The sequence below is a fragment of the Perissodus microlepis genome, chromosome 18, assembly GCF_051167445.1.
Source record: "Perissodus microlepis isolate ML-2025 ecotype Zambia chromosome 18, ASM5116744v1, whole genome shotgun sequence".
NCBI lineage: Eukaryota > Metazoa > Chordata > Actinopteri > Cichliformes > Cichlidae > Perissodus > Perissodus microlepis.
This window is the reverse complement of record NC_140478.1, coordinates 12062210-12079390: the sequence shown is the minus strand read 5'-3', so window position 1 is coordinate 12079390 and position 17181 is coordinate 12062210. Positions and strand designations below refer to the sequence as shown.

The following is a 17181-nucleotide window of genomic DNA, read 5'->3' as shown; positions in this document are numbered from 1 at the left end:
GTAATTCTGATTGCCTTTGGGTTGCAACATGTTCAATAGGCTAAAGAATGTTTTGCCTACGTCACTCCTCCTATGACTCAGTCAGCTGATGTAATCACATAAGACAGCAGGATGAGTAAGTGCCCTCTGGTGCGTTTACCCTCGCACTGAATCAGCCTGCCGCACACCTGTATGACGGTATCATCTGTTACATGTACAAAGAAATCCAGCTGTATTTATGACCAGGAGGATGCTCAGACACTGAGGAGATACACCTGGGCTTAGATCACTGATATTTTATGGGGCTTTCTTCTGCTCAGGTTAAAACAGGATAGTTTCAGCTTGGATTTGAGAACAATTTTGCATTAAATGTTGTAGAGTTATAGCCATTTTTATACCATCTCCCCAAATTTCTCAGCTTCAAAATTAATTGGACAAATAAATAATTTTGAATATCAGGATAGTTTTTAATATGTGGGTGAAACTACTTTGCAGGGGATGACTGTCTGAAGTCTAGAAGCCCTGAATATCACCAAACCTTATGTTTCCTCCCCAGAAATGTTCATTACTGCTTTTAATCCAACCGCCTTCAGTTGTAGCTTGTTTGTGGGTCTCTGCATTCAGTTTTGTGCTACCTGAAAGCACGCACTGTTGAACATTGAAGACTATCCTATTTCCTCGGCTTGTCTGTTTGCACTGTAAAGTGCTGCCTAAACAGTTTTGCAACTGAGACTATAGCCCTGTACATTTCACCCTGCTACTGCTATCAACAGTCAAATCATCAGTACACACTAGCAACCCACTTCCATTGGCAGACATATTTGCCCGTGCGCTAACCCTGCCTCCACTGTGTTTAACACATGGTGTACTTTGGATCATGGGCTGTTCTTTCTTTCTCCATACTTCATCCATAATAAAAGGTGAATCCAAACAACGGTGAAGGCTTTTTTGGGCAAAGTCCTCCCTGTTCCTGAGTGTAACCAGGCGTTTGCACCCTGTGCATTCACATTACTTGGACAATGACACACCTACTTCCTCGAGAGTGTTTTCACGTGTCTAAATGTTGTAGTGGGGTTTTTTTTTAACCATGGAAATAATTATCTTATCATGCACTTTAGATGTCTCTTGGGGTCTTTCTGACAATGAATTCCTTCTTTTTAAGGACTCTGTTTATTTGGCCACTCCTAAAGTTTCTGCTATCTCTGACTGGTTTGTTGGGTTTTTCAGGCGTGCAAAAATGAAAGATCAACACTTGAAATCAACTCCAGATCTTTTATCTGTTCAATTTGCTGTGAAATGACGAGAAAAAAAGGCCTGGCCTGAAAGCTTTCAGTCAAACGTCCAATTACGTTTGAGCCTCTGAAAATGGGAAATGAAAACCTTTACGACTTTATAACTCATAGATCTTCATCTTCAATCGAATATGCGTTCTAAAAATGAATCAAACATCTGTTTACAGCACAAATTATTAGGAGGCACATCTTAAAAATATTTGTACTTTCAACAATATCTCTGTTTTTTCCACATTCAGTCTACTGTCATTGCAAGCACGTTAATATTTATGGATCCCAGTGGAAAGGAGTTTGTAGGAATGAAACTTTCTTTTATAATCCACCAGCAGTGGTGCATATTATTGAAATATTTCAGGTATTAATTATTTAACTGCAGTTTTCACAAGAGTAAAGCTTTGGTGGATTAATTTGGGTCCCTGGGCCACATATTCATACTCATAAATCAATGCTCTCTTCCACAGTGTGTCATTTGTCCTGTCTCCCTGCCCTCACCGTTGCAGCAGTTGGCTGCCCCTCTCCGAGCCTTGTTCTGCTGGAGCTTTCTTCCTGTTAAAAGGGAGTTTTTCCTTCCCACTCGCTGAAAGGAAGTAGTTTGATACTGGATGGATAGTCGGGAAAGATGGAGAATAGCGTCAGTGGGATTGTCCCCAGTCAGTGGGACAGATTTCAAAACTTAAAAAAAAAAACAACAGCCAAAAACCCCCATACTTACAATATTTATTACAGTATATGTTGGACAAACTTTTCAAGGGGCTGTCAAAGACATCAGCCGAAGAAGAAAGAAAGGTGTATCCGATGAGTACAGGTAGTAACACCGATGGGCTCCAGCATGTGTTCATGTCGGGAGGAACCGTCGGTGTCACATGGAGTCATACTAATCTGATGCACCACTGTCATAAAGCAGCCTATTGTACAGAAAAATACGTTTTCTCTCTGCTTCTCTTAGAGCTCATCTATTTCGCAGAAAGACTCAGAGGAGTTTCTGTTGTGCTCTGTGGGTATTTTTGTCGAAATAAGATAAAGAAAGAACCCCCTGACCTGTCCAGCTCACTGCCAGCTTAAATTATACCATGCGCCACTAATACATTGTCTTAGATACGTCTTACATAGCATCCTGGACTTTCACACATGCTGACATGCCAGGAGAAGTTTTGTTATCTGAAAACCTCACACCACCGACATTACGTCAGCCCAGTAGCTCATTCCCAAATAACTTTTTTCTCCCCCTGACCGTGACTCAAAAAAGTGCGACAATTTGTCTCGTCCTCTCTCCACGTCTGGTATGCAGGGTGGGACCAGAGGTTCACTCCCACTATTCAGGAATTTGGGAAGTTTCCTTCCATATAAGGAGTTTTTGATATAAATCGCGACCTAAGGAAGAGCAGGGGAAAGGTGGAGCCTAGGATCGATTAACGAAGCGTGGAACGAAGAGTATACAGGGCTATCAAGAGAAGTCACCGCTCTCGCTTTTTGCTTAAATATTTTTTTTTACTGAGTAGTGCAGTAGTGCGTTTTGAATGGAGGCCTAAAAATACATTTAGTATGTAATTTTCTAAACTCATGACAGGCATTGCTTAATTATTTATATATGTGCTCTTTATCTAATGGGCCGTTTTTACATATTAGTTGAAAACTGTTTCATGCAGTTGGCACTGACACTTCATAGCAAGACGGTCCTGCGTTCAAATACAGTCTGAGGCCTTTTTGTGTGGAGCTTCCTTTTCTTTGTGGGTTTTCTTTGGGTACTCTAGCTTCAACCCATGCCACATATCAGTGTCCTGTTCCGGTTGTACCCTGCCTCTCACCCCACGACAGTCATGACAGACTTCAGTCCCCACGACCCTCAACTGGATGAGTGTAACAAAATCGATAGATGTTTCTGTTATAAGGATTATTTATCTTAAGAGCATTACAAGAAACTTAAAAAAATACAAATTTATAATAAATACAATAATTATAACAGCCACATAACAGTTTCTAAGTGTAGGATACGTGCTTATAAAATGTCTATTTACATAGAAAAAAAATCTGATATGCATACAAGGTGACCAAGATTTTTTTTAAAAAAAGGACTGCACTGGTTTCAGGAAAAAAAAAGAAGGTATTTTTCGGGTATGAGATACAGTAAAATAAATAAAAAGTGAACTGAAACAATGCTGTAAACTCGCAAAACTAAAGTTAAAAAAAAAGTATACAGGAAATATCTTCAGTTTCAATCTTTGTCAGCCTGGCCAAATTTGTTGGCATAACCAGCTTGAAGAGTATTTGGTGCGTATGTTTACTGAGATTTGGACATGTACCTGACTTTGAGTAAAGGGTTTTATTATTATATTTAATCCAAATATCACATGTGAAAACAGCAGCCATGAAAGAAACTAAAACTAACAGCACAGCTAATGAAAAATGAAACTGAAACCTGATCGTGTTTAGAGAATCTGAGCTAGACTAAAATATGTAAAACCACTTTGCAAGATAAGAACAACGAAATGAAACTGGAAATCCAAAGTTAACCCCCCATATTTAATGTATTTAGTTACCTGGTTCATGCTTTCAGTGAATTATATTCTCCAGTGCACACACACACAAAATGCTAAAATCCTAAAAGTCTTTCTGCAAGCTCAAGCAATTTAACGCCGGCTAACCCAGACAGATGCAGATACAAACAACAAAACACATAAAATAAAAACAAGATAAACAAAAAATACGACTGTGTTACGTAACCAAGAGCACATGAAACTGAACTCCTTCTTCACCTGTATGAAATTGTGCTAAATATTCAATAATCACTCTTTTCAGCTAGTTTGCAATTAAAAAACAAAACAAAAAAAACCACCTAGAAACTTCGGAGGGTCATTTCCGGGACGGACCGTTCAGGGGTGAACTATCTTGATTCGTGAATCAAGACTCTTTGACAGAAACCGTGGGAGCGCTCTAATTGGCGCCCGTAAAAGAGAAAGGAAGTATTTAGTTCACTCCGAGGTTTCATTGGAAGACAAACTCGAAGATATTTTAGCGCAGTTTTTATCCTCAAGTCGGAGTCTCTTTCTTTTATTATTGTTTGCCACTCTCAAAGGAAAAATCTCAACACTTTGAAAATGTCTTCCTTTAACAAAGGTCCGGCTTATGGGTTATCCGCAGAAGTGAAAAACAAGGTAGGTGGCCATACTTTTCTCTCCGATATAAAGTTAAGTCGTATGGAACTTTTCTCGCCTTCTTCATTGCGCTTCTCTCTTAACGCGAGAATCACCTGGCCTCCATTTTAATATGGCGCTCAGGTTAAAAGGTAATCAGCGGGGGTAAAAAGGGAGTTTGAATAAAAAGATTTAAAACTATATTTTATACATGTATAAGTCGGAAAATGAATAAATAAATGAATAATTAAACTCTGGTCGAGTGTGAATAGTTTGCAAAGAAATAAGTTGTGGTCTAGTTAAACACCTTGGACCTCCTTAGTCCCTCTCCTCGTGCAGGAGACTTAACTTAAAATCGCACCATGGGCGTTGTCCCTCTTGGCAAACAAGCATGTCGTTGTGGCAAAAAAAAAAAAATAAATTACCCCCGTTTCCAGCATTTTCCGCCGCCCGTGCAGCTCTCTGCCCTGCGTTGTGACCCGCATTAGTAGATAATGTAATTGACCTGTTAGCCCTCGGATTGGATGCCACTGTTCTCATTGCTTCTCTATGTGTTCTCGTGGTTTCTGCAAGAATAGTTTCCCCACTTCCCCTCCTGCGGTAAGGTGTAGCGCTGTTCTTCGTGCTTTAACTTTGCTCTCCACACCGTGCCAGATCAGTGCAGGGACAAAGCCTCTCACCTCCTCAGCCACTCACTCTGTGAAAAACCAAGGTGTCGACTGACACCCCCTCCGCAAGTTCTGGGTAATGTGTAACTTTATTGATTGGGACCTTCGTGGGGAAAGCAGCTCGTTTATTTGGACACAGCCGGATCGAGTTAAAACCTCAAAGGTGACAAGCCCGATCACGTTGGCACATCACTTTTCGCCAACTTTCCTCCCCCCCTTTTTTTAAAGTACTTTAAATGTGACTTACTGTCCATTTCGTTGTTATTAGGAAGCAGACTGCTTCTAACTTCGTTCCTTTATATATATTTTTTTCTCACACAAGTGTTACAGCTAATCTGTCCTTAGCCTTCTGTTCATTCTCTTGACACCCGCATATAAGGGCACTTTAACTTACCTCCACCTCATCCCCCTCCCCTTCTGCATTCTTTGGATGTACCCTTGTGTGGGGGAGAGGGAGAAAGAGAGGGTCGTATCCCCTCCCCAGATCTCCACAGAACAACATGTGGCTGACGTAAAGAAAGCATGCAGATTTCCTCTGTCCATTACCACAGGCGTCCTTGAAGAAGGAGAGAGAGGGGGGGGGGGTCTACTAAAGAGAGTGGTATTTCCTGCCGTCAGTGACGTAGCTCACCCTTAAAATGTGAGGCATTTAAGGCTTTTAAATTCCACCTACCCCCCCCCCCCCCCTTACAAACTGATAAACACAGTCTTTGCTTGTAAGAGTAATCCCCAAACTCACACTGATACACTGCAATAACTGTTTTATTTATTTATTTATTTATCTCAGTGCACATTCATTCATCGGCTCGGCACACAGACACAATCCGGCGCCCTTCTCGCTTCATTCAGCTCCCTTTATCCCAGCACTGCGGGCTGAATTCCTCGCGTTCAGCTTGTCGCTGGAAATTACATCTGTGTCGGATTCCTTGCGGGCAATTAAAACGGCCAGTGTTGTCTTTTAATATGCGGATAACTGGATGAAGGGAATTTAATTAGAAGACAGGCATTCCTGAAGAGCGCAGCCAGCTGTGAGCTGTGTGCGGCCTGCTTCTACGTAAATAGTAGGTTACTTTTGCGGTTTAGTTTCCCATTGCCTTCGGGGACAAGGAAAAATTGTTGGCTGGTTGTGAGTTTGCACGCAGAACTTTTTTTTTTTCTTTCTTCTTCTTCTCTTTCACTGGAGGAGGAGAAAAGCTGACCTGTTTAACTCTTAGGTCACTTTTCTCCATTTGTCCGCTTTTCAGATTCAGCTCATGAAACTGCTGTTTGTTTACGTGACCCCGATTCTCCTCCTGAATGGCCTCTTTCTCATGCTCTGCATCCGTCGGTAAAGCTTTTAAATCAGAGTAACGCCTCAACCGTGACGCCCTCAGCAGACCACGTTAAGCCCCTTAAAAACTGACGCTCCCTGTTCTTTCTACAGCAGCTCCCTTCCTGTGCCTCCGGTGACTTTGTTACAGTTTACCAAACAGGATATCCGTGTGTGTTTCTGTGGGGGTGTGTGTGTATGTGTGTGTCGGGCCATGGTGGAGTCACCATTTATGAGAATGAAATCTGACCAACTCTGTCTGTAGGAGTCGGTCAAAGTGAAAATGTGGGGATGACCATGAAGCCTGGCCTCATGCAGTCACAATAAACCTTTTAAAACGAACAACAACTAAAACTGAAATCTTCGTGGTGTGTGTTTTGGTTATCATCACCTCGGTCCTTGGTGTTTGCGCGGCTCCGTTATCAGCAGCTGGAGAAAAATAGAATTCTTATATCTTAAGAGTGTTGAAGTGGGAGGTCATTGAGGGCAGGGCGAGCTATTCCACTGCTGACAAAAGAAGCTGGTGTGACTGCATCTACTGTTCTTCAAAAGAGCCACCCACTTGGTTGCAGAACACACATGTGACCTCTGACCTTTGTTACCAACTAGATTGCACAGAAGTACGACCCTCAGAAGGAAGAGGAGCTCAGGATCTGGATCGAAGACATCACCGGCAGTTCCATCGGCCCCGACTTCCAGAAAGGCCTGAAAAACGGAGTCCTCCTGTGCGAGTAAGCAGAGCCTACATCAAAGTTCTGTCACGCTAAACCACCAGGGCCTCGATCATCTGTTTTTAATATGCACACAGATCTGGAAAGCTCACTTTCTTTCTTTCTTCCCCGTTCTTTCTCTACTTTGCAGACTTATTAACAGACTGCAGCCAGGCTCTGTGAGAAAGATCAACCAGTCAGCACTGAACTGGCACCAGGTGAGTTTGTCTTATTTTAGCTAATTGAGGGCGCGGCAGACTTGTGAGCAGGAGCACTTCATTGACGCTAGAAGTGCAGCAAGCAGTTAGACTTGCCTCTTCCCTGCATTGTGCTGAGGATGTCAGTGCACTGAATCACACTCATGGCTATACTTGGACATTAGCAGTGTTGCTTCTGCTTTTATCTGAAACTGGTTTCTTAATAGTTAGTGCTTATAAAAATATTTGACTGCAACTTGTTAATGAGAGAAATAATCGCCCGGCTTCAGCTTAAAACCTGTCGCTCTTGTTTACTTTGGTGCGGCTTTAGCTGGAGAACCTGACAAACTTCATCAAAGCTCTCACAGTGTACGGCTTGAAGCCCCATGATATCTTCGAGGCCAATGATCTGTTTGAGAATGGCAACATGACGCAGGTCCAGACGACTCTGCTCGCCCTCGCCAGCATGGTGAGTCTCTAAAAACGTCACATCACATCACAAACGGTAGTGGTAGTTTTTTGTGGGGAATGATCGCAGTTTAATGAGAACTCTTCTACACCGCCTTTTCTCTCAGGCCAAGACCAAGGGCTGCCAGTCGCGGGTTGACATTGGGGTGAAGTATGCGGACAAGCAGCAGAGGATGTTTGACGATGAGAAGATGAAGGCTGGACAGTGTGTCATTGGCCTACAGGTACAGTTTTCAGTGTAATATCACAGGACTGATGCTCGCAGAGTGAAACTCGGGGCCAGGGCTTTAAAAGGAAATGCAGACAAGGGACTAAACTTGATTCTTTTTTTTTTTTTTTTTTTTTTTTTTTCCTGAAATATAAAGATCAAAAAAATTAGAAATAAGAATTTTTTTTTTTTTTTTTTTTTTTTTAATGATCTGATCATTCTGGCTGCGTTTTGACAGGCGGGCTACGTGCTCGCAAAGCTGAACTCACTGCTGCAAGTGGCGAAACTGTTGTGAAAGAAGGCTTTGTCATGATGATCTCATGTTGAGTAGCGTTCTTCTGTGCGAGAGCTGCACATTGTCACTGATGCTTCAAACCTCCCTGCTTTCTTTTCTTTCCTTCCCCCTCCATTACCTGGAAGGGTATCAAGTAAACACAAGCACTTCTCAAGCAGTGAAGAAATACCTCGACTGCAATTTGAGAGCGGTGCAAATATGAGGAACAGCTTAGTCAAAACTTTTAAAAACACGTTTGGTTAGTGTTGTACCAGTATCAACAGTCCCACACTTGTTCAAAACAATAAAATGTGAGAAATGCAGTGATGTTGTGCAACAGTTTACACAAACTCTTTATTGATCTTGTATGACTGTTGATCATTTATATACAACAAGTGATTGTTCTATTTTTCAGATGGGGACCAATAAGTGTGCCAGTCAGGCAGGTATGAGTGCATATGGCACCAGGAGACATTTGTATGATCCCAAGGCTCCAGTCCAGGCCCCCATGGACAACACCACCATCAGTCTGCAGATGGGAACAAACAAAGGGGCGAGTCAGGTATGCATTCTTAAAGGACTGCAGCAGAAATAAGCTTCAGGACACTGGTTATGGCTTGTCCTTGGCGTTCTTTGCCTGCTGTAAACTACAGTCGTGTTTGGTCTTGTAGAAAGCTGTAAACTCCTGTATTATCTAAAAGGCAAAGCTCAGTCTCTGTCTGAGCAAAGTCTTTTGTTATATTTTTGCCATAACAAATTACAACACAGACTAAGGAAACAATTTGAACACATCAGCAGAATACTAGATTAAGGATAGCTTGACATCAACATATATTCTCAGTTTATAAAAATGGTCATTTTGTTACAGTGAGTACATTAATGACATTATGGCTCTGTTTGTTGAAACCATGGCAGCTGCTGTTAGTGGAAATAAATGGTTGCCGGGTAGCATTTGATTTCCCCAACAGATCCTCTGTGTTCCTGATCTTTTCTAGATGAATGACATGTATTCTTTAACCCAGTGGCCAAATGTCTGGGGCCAGTCTCGTGTTTGCCAAGCAGGAGGAGGAGAGGGGGGGAATGCTGGGGAGAATTCCACAAAATCTGACAGTTTTCCTTTTCCTGTCTCCACTTCAGGCTGGGATGACGGCTCCAGGAACGAGGCGTGCCATTTACGACCAGAAGCTGGGCACAGAGAAGTGTGACAACAGCACCATGTCTCTACAGATGGGATACAGAGAAGGGGCTAACCAGAGCGGGCAGAACTTTGGCTTGGGACGGCAGATCTACGATGCCAAGTACTGTCCCAAAGCCACTGAGATTCCAGGTGATGAAAATGGAGCTGGTGTCGCCCGTGACTACATCCCAGATTACCAAGACGAGGGCTACCAAGGCTACCAGGAAGAGGAGCAGGTGTACCAAGATGATGGAACAGATTATTAAAAGATTGGAGGGAGCGGAGGAAGGGAAAGCGTGATTGTGTAAGGCTGGCAAGTTCTGCGAGACAGAAAGGTGGTTTATCTTTTATATCATTAGGATGTTGCACTTTTTTTTTTTTTTTTTTTTTTTTGTAGGCCGTATCCTCTTAGTATTGTACGAAAATGTCTTCTTACCCCTGTTTGTACAAAACCATCTACACATATCATCATGAGCTGTATTTCTGTAATTTCTTTATGTATTTGAAGTGACCACAAAAGCCAATCACTTGGCTTGGCTAGATATCCCAGGGATTTCTGTCCATGTGCCAAAGTTTTGTTTTGGTTTATTTTTTGTTTTTGTGTTGGTGGTGTGGTTTTTTTTTTTTTTTTTTTTTTTTTTGTTTTTGTTTTTGTCTTTTTGTCCTCCTGTGGCTTTGCTAACTCATTAGTTTCATTGAGGGATCCCAAGATTTTCTTTAAGGGCAACATAAACTAAAAGTGAAACCTTAGGGATTATTTTATTTTTTTTTGTTAACAATAAATGGTTATGAGAAAATGCATCTTTCCATGAAATCACCAGTGCTTATGTTCCTGTAATAGCTGTATCATCTGTGTTTTAAAAGGAAAAAAAAAAAAAATCCTGTGAATGAGAATGTAAACTTATTTCGTGTTAGTTGTTACTTCAGTATCTTCTTCATCCTTTCAGTATTGACACGCGGTAATCGTCCGTTTTGGTTATTCTGACAGATGAGGGAACAAAATGGATTTGTTAGAACAAACCAGTCTTCTTTAAATTCTGCTATTTCTCTCACTTCTTTATTTCACTCTTTAACAGAGGAAATATTTCCTTTGTTTGCATAACCAATCTGACTGGAGAGAGGCTTGTTTTCTTTGGACAGTGGAGGAGTGGATAAAATGATTCTCAAGTGAAGTTTTGAACATTCCAATCAAGAATACTGGATTCTTCTTTGTTTTTCAGTGAACAATGTTTCAGTGACTCATTAGATATTGGTTGATATGCAAACCAATCATATATTTGATCATGTAAGATTATTATTTATACATGTTTGTAATTTTTTTTTTTTTTTTTTTTTTGAATGGAGGCTGTTTTGTACCTTGACATTGAATAAAATTTGGTATTGGACTATGCTGCTTTTTTGTGTGTGTTTGAATTAAGACAGACTCGATGGCCGCTCTATGTATAATGGCTCATTTATCCAAATATCTAATCGGCCAATCGCATGGCAGCAACTTTCAATGTGGTATGGTTGGTGGTGCCAGACAGGCTGATCGGAGTATTTTAGAAACTGCTGATCTGCAGGGATTTTCCCACACAACCATCTCTGGGTCTGAAAGAGAAAATAACCAGTGTGCAGCACTTTTTCTTTGCAAGGTTATTGTTAAATAAAACTTGATGTGAAAATGAAATTTAAATGGATATGTTATTTTGTGAACGTGGAAAACAAAAAAATACAGAAGAAACATCCTTAGTATTTGTTAATTTAATTAATTTTATTACAACTTACCTGATCTTTATTTAGACTTTGGATATTTACACGACTGAGTCATCTGTCTTTATTATAACACCTACACTGATTCTTCGAAATCTTGGCTCTGGCATATGCCCTTCATACAATAATAATTCAAAAGATTAAAACACTGAAACTGATAAATGTAAAACAAAAAAAAAAAATCCAACACCACAAACTGGTCCTCTGGGCCTTGGTGATGTCAGAGTTCAAAGAATGCTTTGAATAAGAAGGAAACAGTGACTCAAATTAACCACTCATTAACCAAAGTATGCAGAAGAGCATCCCTTAATGCAGAACCTGTCAAAGCTTGAAGCAGATGGGCTACAGGAGCAAAAGACAGCACAGGGCGACACCACAATGTACATGAATATTGTAGCTGACCATGCCCATCCCTTTTAAAATTCTAACAGCTGCTTTCAGCAGGATAATGGACCATGTCATAAAGCATAAATCACCTCAAACTGGTTTTGTGAACATGACAATGAGTTTTCTGTACTCAGATGACCTCCACAGTAACCAGATCTCAATCTGGCATCATGTCAATAAGGGCTAAAATGTCCATATTGGTATAGCATATGAATTGTCCAGTGAGTGCGTGCTGGTGTCAGTTCAGTCAAATGAAACGTGTATTTAAATGCTGTTTGAATTTGGCTTTACAAATTTACTATCTGCAAAAGCATAACTGATTTTATATTGACCTTGTAGGTGTGTGTGTGTGTGTGTGTCTGTGTGCATGTGTCATGGAAAACTGTGAGACACCTACTGTCATATTAACAGCTGTGAGTTTGGGTTTCAAATGCTCTGGCAAGTGTTTGTTTTGTCAGCAGTGCAGCAGAGCTCCAAATGAAGGCTGAGTTCAACAATCAGTGTGGTTTGCCCTTTCAGTAGTTGTCTAACTAGAAAGACATTCAGAGGTCGTAGATCTCTGCCAAAGCCCATGTACTATTTCACAGTTTTAAGGAAAGTGATACACATCTGTACAAAATTGAGCGGCGTCTTCCTCTGAAAACACTCTCACCAAGCTTCATTAAATTTGGCTAGATAGATTCTGGGCTATGTTGGAGATAATAGATTGTTCATAAAGATGTAACTGTGAACAAAACACTCCTATATATATCTCTCTATATATCTATATCTATATCTACATCTATATCTTTTTAAAACATAATAAAAAATAAATAAAACTACAGTTGATTTGGTGCTATAATTTTTCAATATTTATTCACTATGAAAACCCATACGGGGTGTGAACTTGGGCGTGTTATTTAGACTGACACATATTTTGAATTTGTGCCATAGCATTTATGTGTAACCAAGAAACAATGTATACATCTGTCACAGGTAAATCCAGGCAAGCTAAAAAGGACAATTGAAGATACAACAAACCAGGCAGAGATGACGTAATATAAGATGGGAAGGGTCATGAATAACACTGCAATAAGTAACCAAGTCCCAGTATAACAAATAAAATAAGTTACATATTGCTATATATCCGTAGTCTGTTAACTAGTTTTATATGAACCTGGACAGTTAGAAACTGTACACGTATGGTCAGAAATTGACATCAACAAATAATTCTGACTGAATATTTGATCATTCAATTTTCAATAGGATCAAGGTCCGGGGCTTTAGGGAGGTGAATTCTAGAAGCTGAATGTTGGTCTGCTTTAGCCATTTGAAAACCAGTTTTAATATGTTCTTGGGATCATTGTCTTGTTGGATGACCCAACTGTGTCCAAGTGTTAACTGTCTAGCTGTTGATATGAAGTCAAGTTGAAGCACTTAGCACTTGTATACACAAGGTGAACCCAGGCAAGCCAAAAAGGACACTTGAAGATACAACAAATTGGTTGTTTATTGTAGTTTGCGGGTTGTTCCTGATCATCCCAACCAATTTTCTCTCATCTGAGGGTGATAATTTGGGTCTTCTTCCAGACCTTGGCAAAGTGGTGATACATCTGAATAATGTGTACTGATGTAAAGTTATTTGAACTGATGATCTTGGACTCTTGACTCTTAAAAGCCACAAATTACCATGATATTCATGCCCATAACCCCCAGTGTGTTTAAACTACTGTCTACAACTGTGTATGTTTAGTCCCGGGGTTTCCAGCCTAGACCTATGTAGTCATGAGATAAACGTGAGGAGTTTTAGTTATTTAAATGAAATGGTCTCATAAGATTTAAGGCCAATTGGGACACCGCATGAACTGAAAATACTTCATCTGACTTAAAGAATTTCGGAACACTTTTACTGCCTTTCTGCGAAGATCTGTCTGCTCACTACTTTCCTGTAATGTTTTTGTTTGTGTAACTCTTCTCTCCTCCTAAAAAGCAGAACTAACCCTGCCATATCTGTGGTAACACAGACAGTAATGAAAACAGGACACGTTGGTTGAAATCTGACACTGGACACAAACTGCAGTAACTCTGCAGCTGCGCCACCTGCTGTTTACAGAGGAGATCAACGCCCGGAAAACATCACCGGATGTTTGCCAGAAATCGCGCGATATCTGGCCTTGCGAGACTTCTGGCCGTTCTTTTCCCCCGGAACATCAGGCAAGATGGTAGGTGTTTGTGCCGTCTCGCAGCTAGTCAGACTACAATCTGTATGCATCGGGGCTCTAAAGTTGCTGATTTGAACAGCTGACTGTGTCATCGAGTAGTTCCACAGTTTTTATTACCATCCAGTAGAAAATCGTTGTTCCAAATGAAAGATTAAACTGTGTTTACAGCCTCCGTACTAGCCGGAGCTATGGCTAAGCTAACCCGGTGGTAGAGCGTTACCCGTAGCAGTAGCTGAAATAAAATAATCATTATAATATTACTGTAGTTGGTTGTGCATGGGTTATTAAACCGACCTGTAGACGTTTAATGGTGAAAATGAGTGACGCCTGTTAAATTCTGAAGCATCAGTGTAAAATGCTAAGCTACCTACTCACCGGGGTGATCCCGTTTCTTCCAGGCGGATACCGAGATCAAGAAGAAGCGTACCTTCAGGAAGTTCACATACAGAGGTGTGGACCTGGACCAGCTTCTGGACATGTCCTAGTAAGTGACACAACTGATATGGTCACTGGTGATGTCATTCAGTCAACTAGAGTTACTGTACTACTACTGCACATCCTGACATAACGTAATTTGTTGTCACAGTAAGACACTCAGAGGGGTTTATAAGTGATAATACTGACTCACTGAAAATCAAATAAAATTGTCCAATTTTTAAGATTTATTCAACTCTGACACTTGCAGGTCAAAACTGAATAAAGAGGCTTGAGACTGGACACTGAAACTAGAATTTACTTGTCTAATATTGGCAGCCATTTTTTTTTTTTTTTTTACCTTTATGTGTCTGACAGCATTGAATAGTTTGTGTATTGACACGTGATTTCTTCTCTTACTTGCATCTGGGAATTGGAGGCCTGAAACTTGATTTAAATTGTTTTCCTCTGTGTCCTGCCTCTAGTGAGCAGCTGATGCAGCTGTACTGCGCCCGCCAGAGGAGGAGGCTGAACCGTGGCCTGCGTCGCAAGCAGCAGACTCTCCTTAAGCGCCTGCGCAAGGCAAAGAAGGAGGCTCCTCCCATGGAGAAACCAGAGGTGGTGAAGACCCACCTGAGGGACATGATCATCCTGCCTGAGATGGTTGGGTCTATGGTTGGAGTGTACAATGGCAAGACTTTCAACCAGGTTGAAATCAAGGTGAGATGTCAGTCTGGTAATTGGCACAGTTTGAAAAGCTGGGGTGGCTTTATTTCTGCCATTGAACTAAATCAGCGCACCCATCCAATAAAACTGATCATATAGGCCATGATTATTTATTTTGGGGAAAAACTAAGGCCCCAAACTAAAGTGTGCATTGGTCCATCAGGTATAACTGACCAATAAATTGACCTTTTGCCCATTTAAAACCTCATTCAGTTTTCACTCATTGCCCTCCAAAAACTGACTTTCAGCTCAAGCGGCTCACGGAGCATTTTTATCAAATGTAAGTAAAATGTAATGTGAAACTGTAGCTACATCTGACCATGGTTGTCAAAGTGATTAAACATGGCTGATAATTAGTACACTGTCTTAGTTGGTTAAAAAAACCAAGTTTTCCTAAAGTCACCGCTTTACATTGAGTACACTGTGATGCATAATCTACTGCAGTATAGGACGTATTTTTAGACCTGCTGGACATATTGACTAGTTAAATAAAAAATAAAAAAATCACATCAATTTTTAAGTTGACAGTAAAATATGCTATGAGCCAAATCTTCCATTGTGATTGATTATGAATGCAGGATGATGCATAATAATCTGGTGTTGTAAAACCCCTTAAGTACGCCAGCTTCAATGTGCACAGATACTGCATGCCTCCAAGCTTCCCTATTTTGGTAGTGACCAAGTCAGTGTGTTATTTAGTGGGTCCAAAGTGTACAGGTTTACACTGACAAGCAAAGGTTCCTGTGTTGATCCAGGGAGTAGGCCCACATCTCTTTGGGGTTGTCAGGAAGGGCATCCACCTTTTAAAGAAGGGGACAGCCAAAAGTAGTTTGAATCATACATTACGTTTGTGAATCTTGCATATCCTGTATAAAAGAATTCCTACTGTATTGTATTTTTCAAATCCACATCCCTGTTTGTACACATCAAATTACACTTTGCTCAAGCTGTTGAGGAGAAGCTGTTTTGTTTAAACGTCAGTAAATATGTTCTGATCTCTGTCACATAAAATTCTATTGCTCCGTACTTAACGTGTTGTTTGTCCCCTCTCTGCAGCCTGAGATGTGTGGTCACTACTTGGGAGAGTTCTCCATCACCTACAAGCCAGTGAAGCACGGTCGCCCTGGTATTGGAGCCACACACTCTTCTCGTTTCATCCCTCTGAAGTAGAATGGCTGTATTATTTGTATAAATAAAAAATTGGGTGCTCCACACAACATGATTGTGTTGATTTTCTTTTACATTATGGCTCAAAATGAAAATTGAATGCATATTTCAATGCAGATGGAATGGTGACAGAAATCTTGTAAATGCAAGACTCCAAGATAAGGTGCTTTGTTTGAATTTTGATTTATGCTGAAAAAATGGTCTAAGTCCCTGAAATGTAACATTTCTTTACAAAACAAAAGATGATATGTACGTCGAAGTGACTGGTGACTTGCTAATTAACGGCTTTCAGCCTTTTTGACATGGTCTCTGCTTCATCTTGAAGCTTTTCACATCAGGCATCAGCGCCTGACCTGGGAAGCTGTTCATGCTCAAATAAGGTGAGCAGTTGTAATACTGACCACAAAGTTCCTGCCGCCGCTGATACCAGAGCAGCAACAGCGGTGCGGCTGAAAAAAGCACCGGGTTTGTACTCCACCAGTACGAATGTTCCGCCTCTTGAATCTCAGAGCCAGCTGCAATTTGAGTGTGACCATTCTGGGCCATGGATACAAGCTCTAGCGGTCTCAAAACTGTTTATTGACATCGAGTTAATAAGGTTTGTAAGCCGGGTAAAGAAACAGTGGCCGAATTGGTAAGTGTTGGTTTAAATTTTAACTTCTTTCACAGAGCCTGTTTTTATAGAAAACCAGACACCGCTAGCTTGTGGCAACCTAGCTTCCAGCCCGGTTAACGGCAGCTAGCTAGTTAGCTTCAGAGCGAGAATGACAGAGGGGAACAGTCCTGTCAAAAGGCAGCGAAGGCAAACACGATTTAATAACTGTCTTTTGCTGCCTGTTTTTAAAATCTTTGGGGTTTTGTTGTTCACCTCAGGATGTAAGTAACATCGGCTGAGTTTGAAATGTTGGCTCAAATAAATTTGCCGGTGTTTTTTCCCGGCGTGAGTGAGTAGTTGCAAATCAAGAACAAAGATCTATTGTAGGCAAGCTAACCTTAACTGTTACCATCAGCGGCACCGGTATTATTATTTTACCATTTCACTCTACTAATTTCCCATCCTTAATATTAAGCCTTTAAACGCTGTCAGGTATCTACCTGACTCAAATGGGCTCTTTCCGTAT

The 17181-nt window shown here is 40.9% G+C and overlaps 3 protein-coding genes across 4 annotated transcripts in view; all 3 read left to right on the top strand.

Moving 5' to 3' along the window:
• Window positions 1–4233: 4233 nt before the first annotated feature.
• On the top strand, window positions 4234–10798 carry cnn2 (calponin 2). The gene is made up of 7 exons (XM_084911996.1): window positions 4234–4423; window positions 6989–7110; window positions 7241–7307; window positions 7618–7755; window positions 7862–7978; window positions 8652–8798; window positions 9374–10798. The coding sequence occupies exons 1-7, from the start codon at window positions 4367–4369 to the stop codon at window positions 9677–9679; spliced, it is 954 nt and encodes a 317-aa protein (XP_084768122.1). The 5' UTR covers window positions 4234–4366; the 3' UTR covers window positions 9680–10798.
• A 1710-nt stretch (window positions 10799–12508) lies between these two features.
• On the top strand, window positions 12509–16110 carry rps15 (ribosomal protein S15). The gene is given in 7 exon segments (XM_084912646.1): window positions 12509–12527; window positions 13612–13658; window positions 13660–13731; window positions 13733–13753; window positions 14152–14237; window positions 14653–14887; window positions 15950–16110. Coding segments are annotated over 7 exon segments (594 nt in total). The 3' UTR covers window positions 16064–16110.
• A 187-nt stretch (window positions 16111–16297) lies between these two features.
• LOC146367414 (dipeptidyl peptidase 9-like) overlaps window positions 16298–17181 on the top strand; it is a 17485-nt gene continuing 16601 nt past the window's right edge. Inside the window, exon 1 of one of the 2 annotated variants that reach the window (XM_084911995.1) lies at window positions 16298–16694. The gene's annotated coding sequence lies outside the window, so the exon portion shown is untranslated. The remainder of the gene's footprint in view (window positions 16695–17181) is intronic. The other variant, XM_084911994.1, reaches the window with a different exon arrangement.

Excerpts from the sequence above, each read along its gene's own strand:
- cnn2 (XM_084911996.1), top strand. The coding sequence starts at position 4,367 with ATGTCTTCCTTTAACAAAGGTCCGGCTTATGGGTTATCCGCAGAAGTG. Across the intron at positions 7,111-7,240 it reads AACGGAGTCCTCCTGTGCGA|ACTTATTAACAGACTGCAGC; the intron begins GTAAGCAGAGCC and ends TCTACTTTGCAG. Across the intron at positions 7,308-7,617 it reads CAGCACTGAACTGGCACCAG|CTGGAGAACCTGACAAACTT; the intron begins GTGAGTTTGTCT and ends GTGCGGCTTTAG.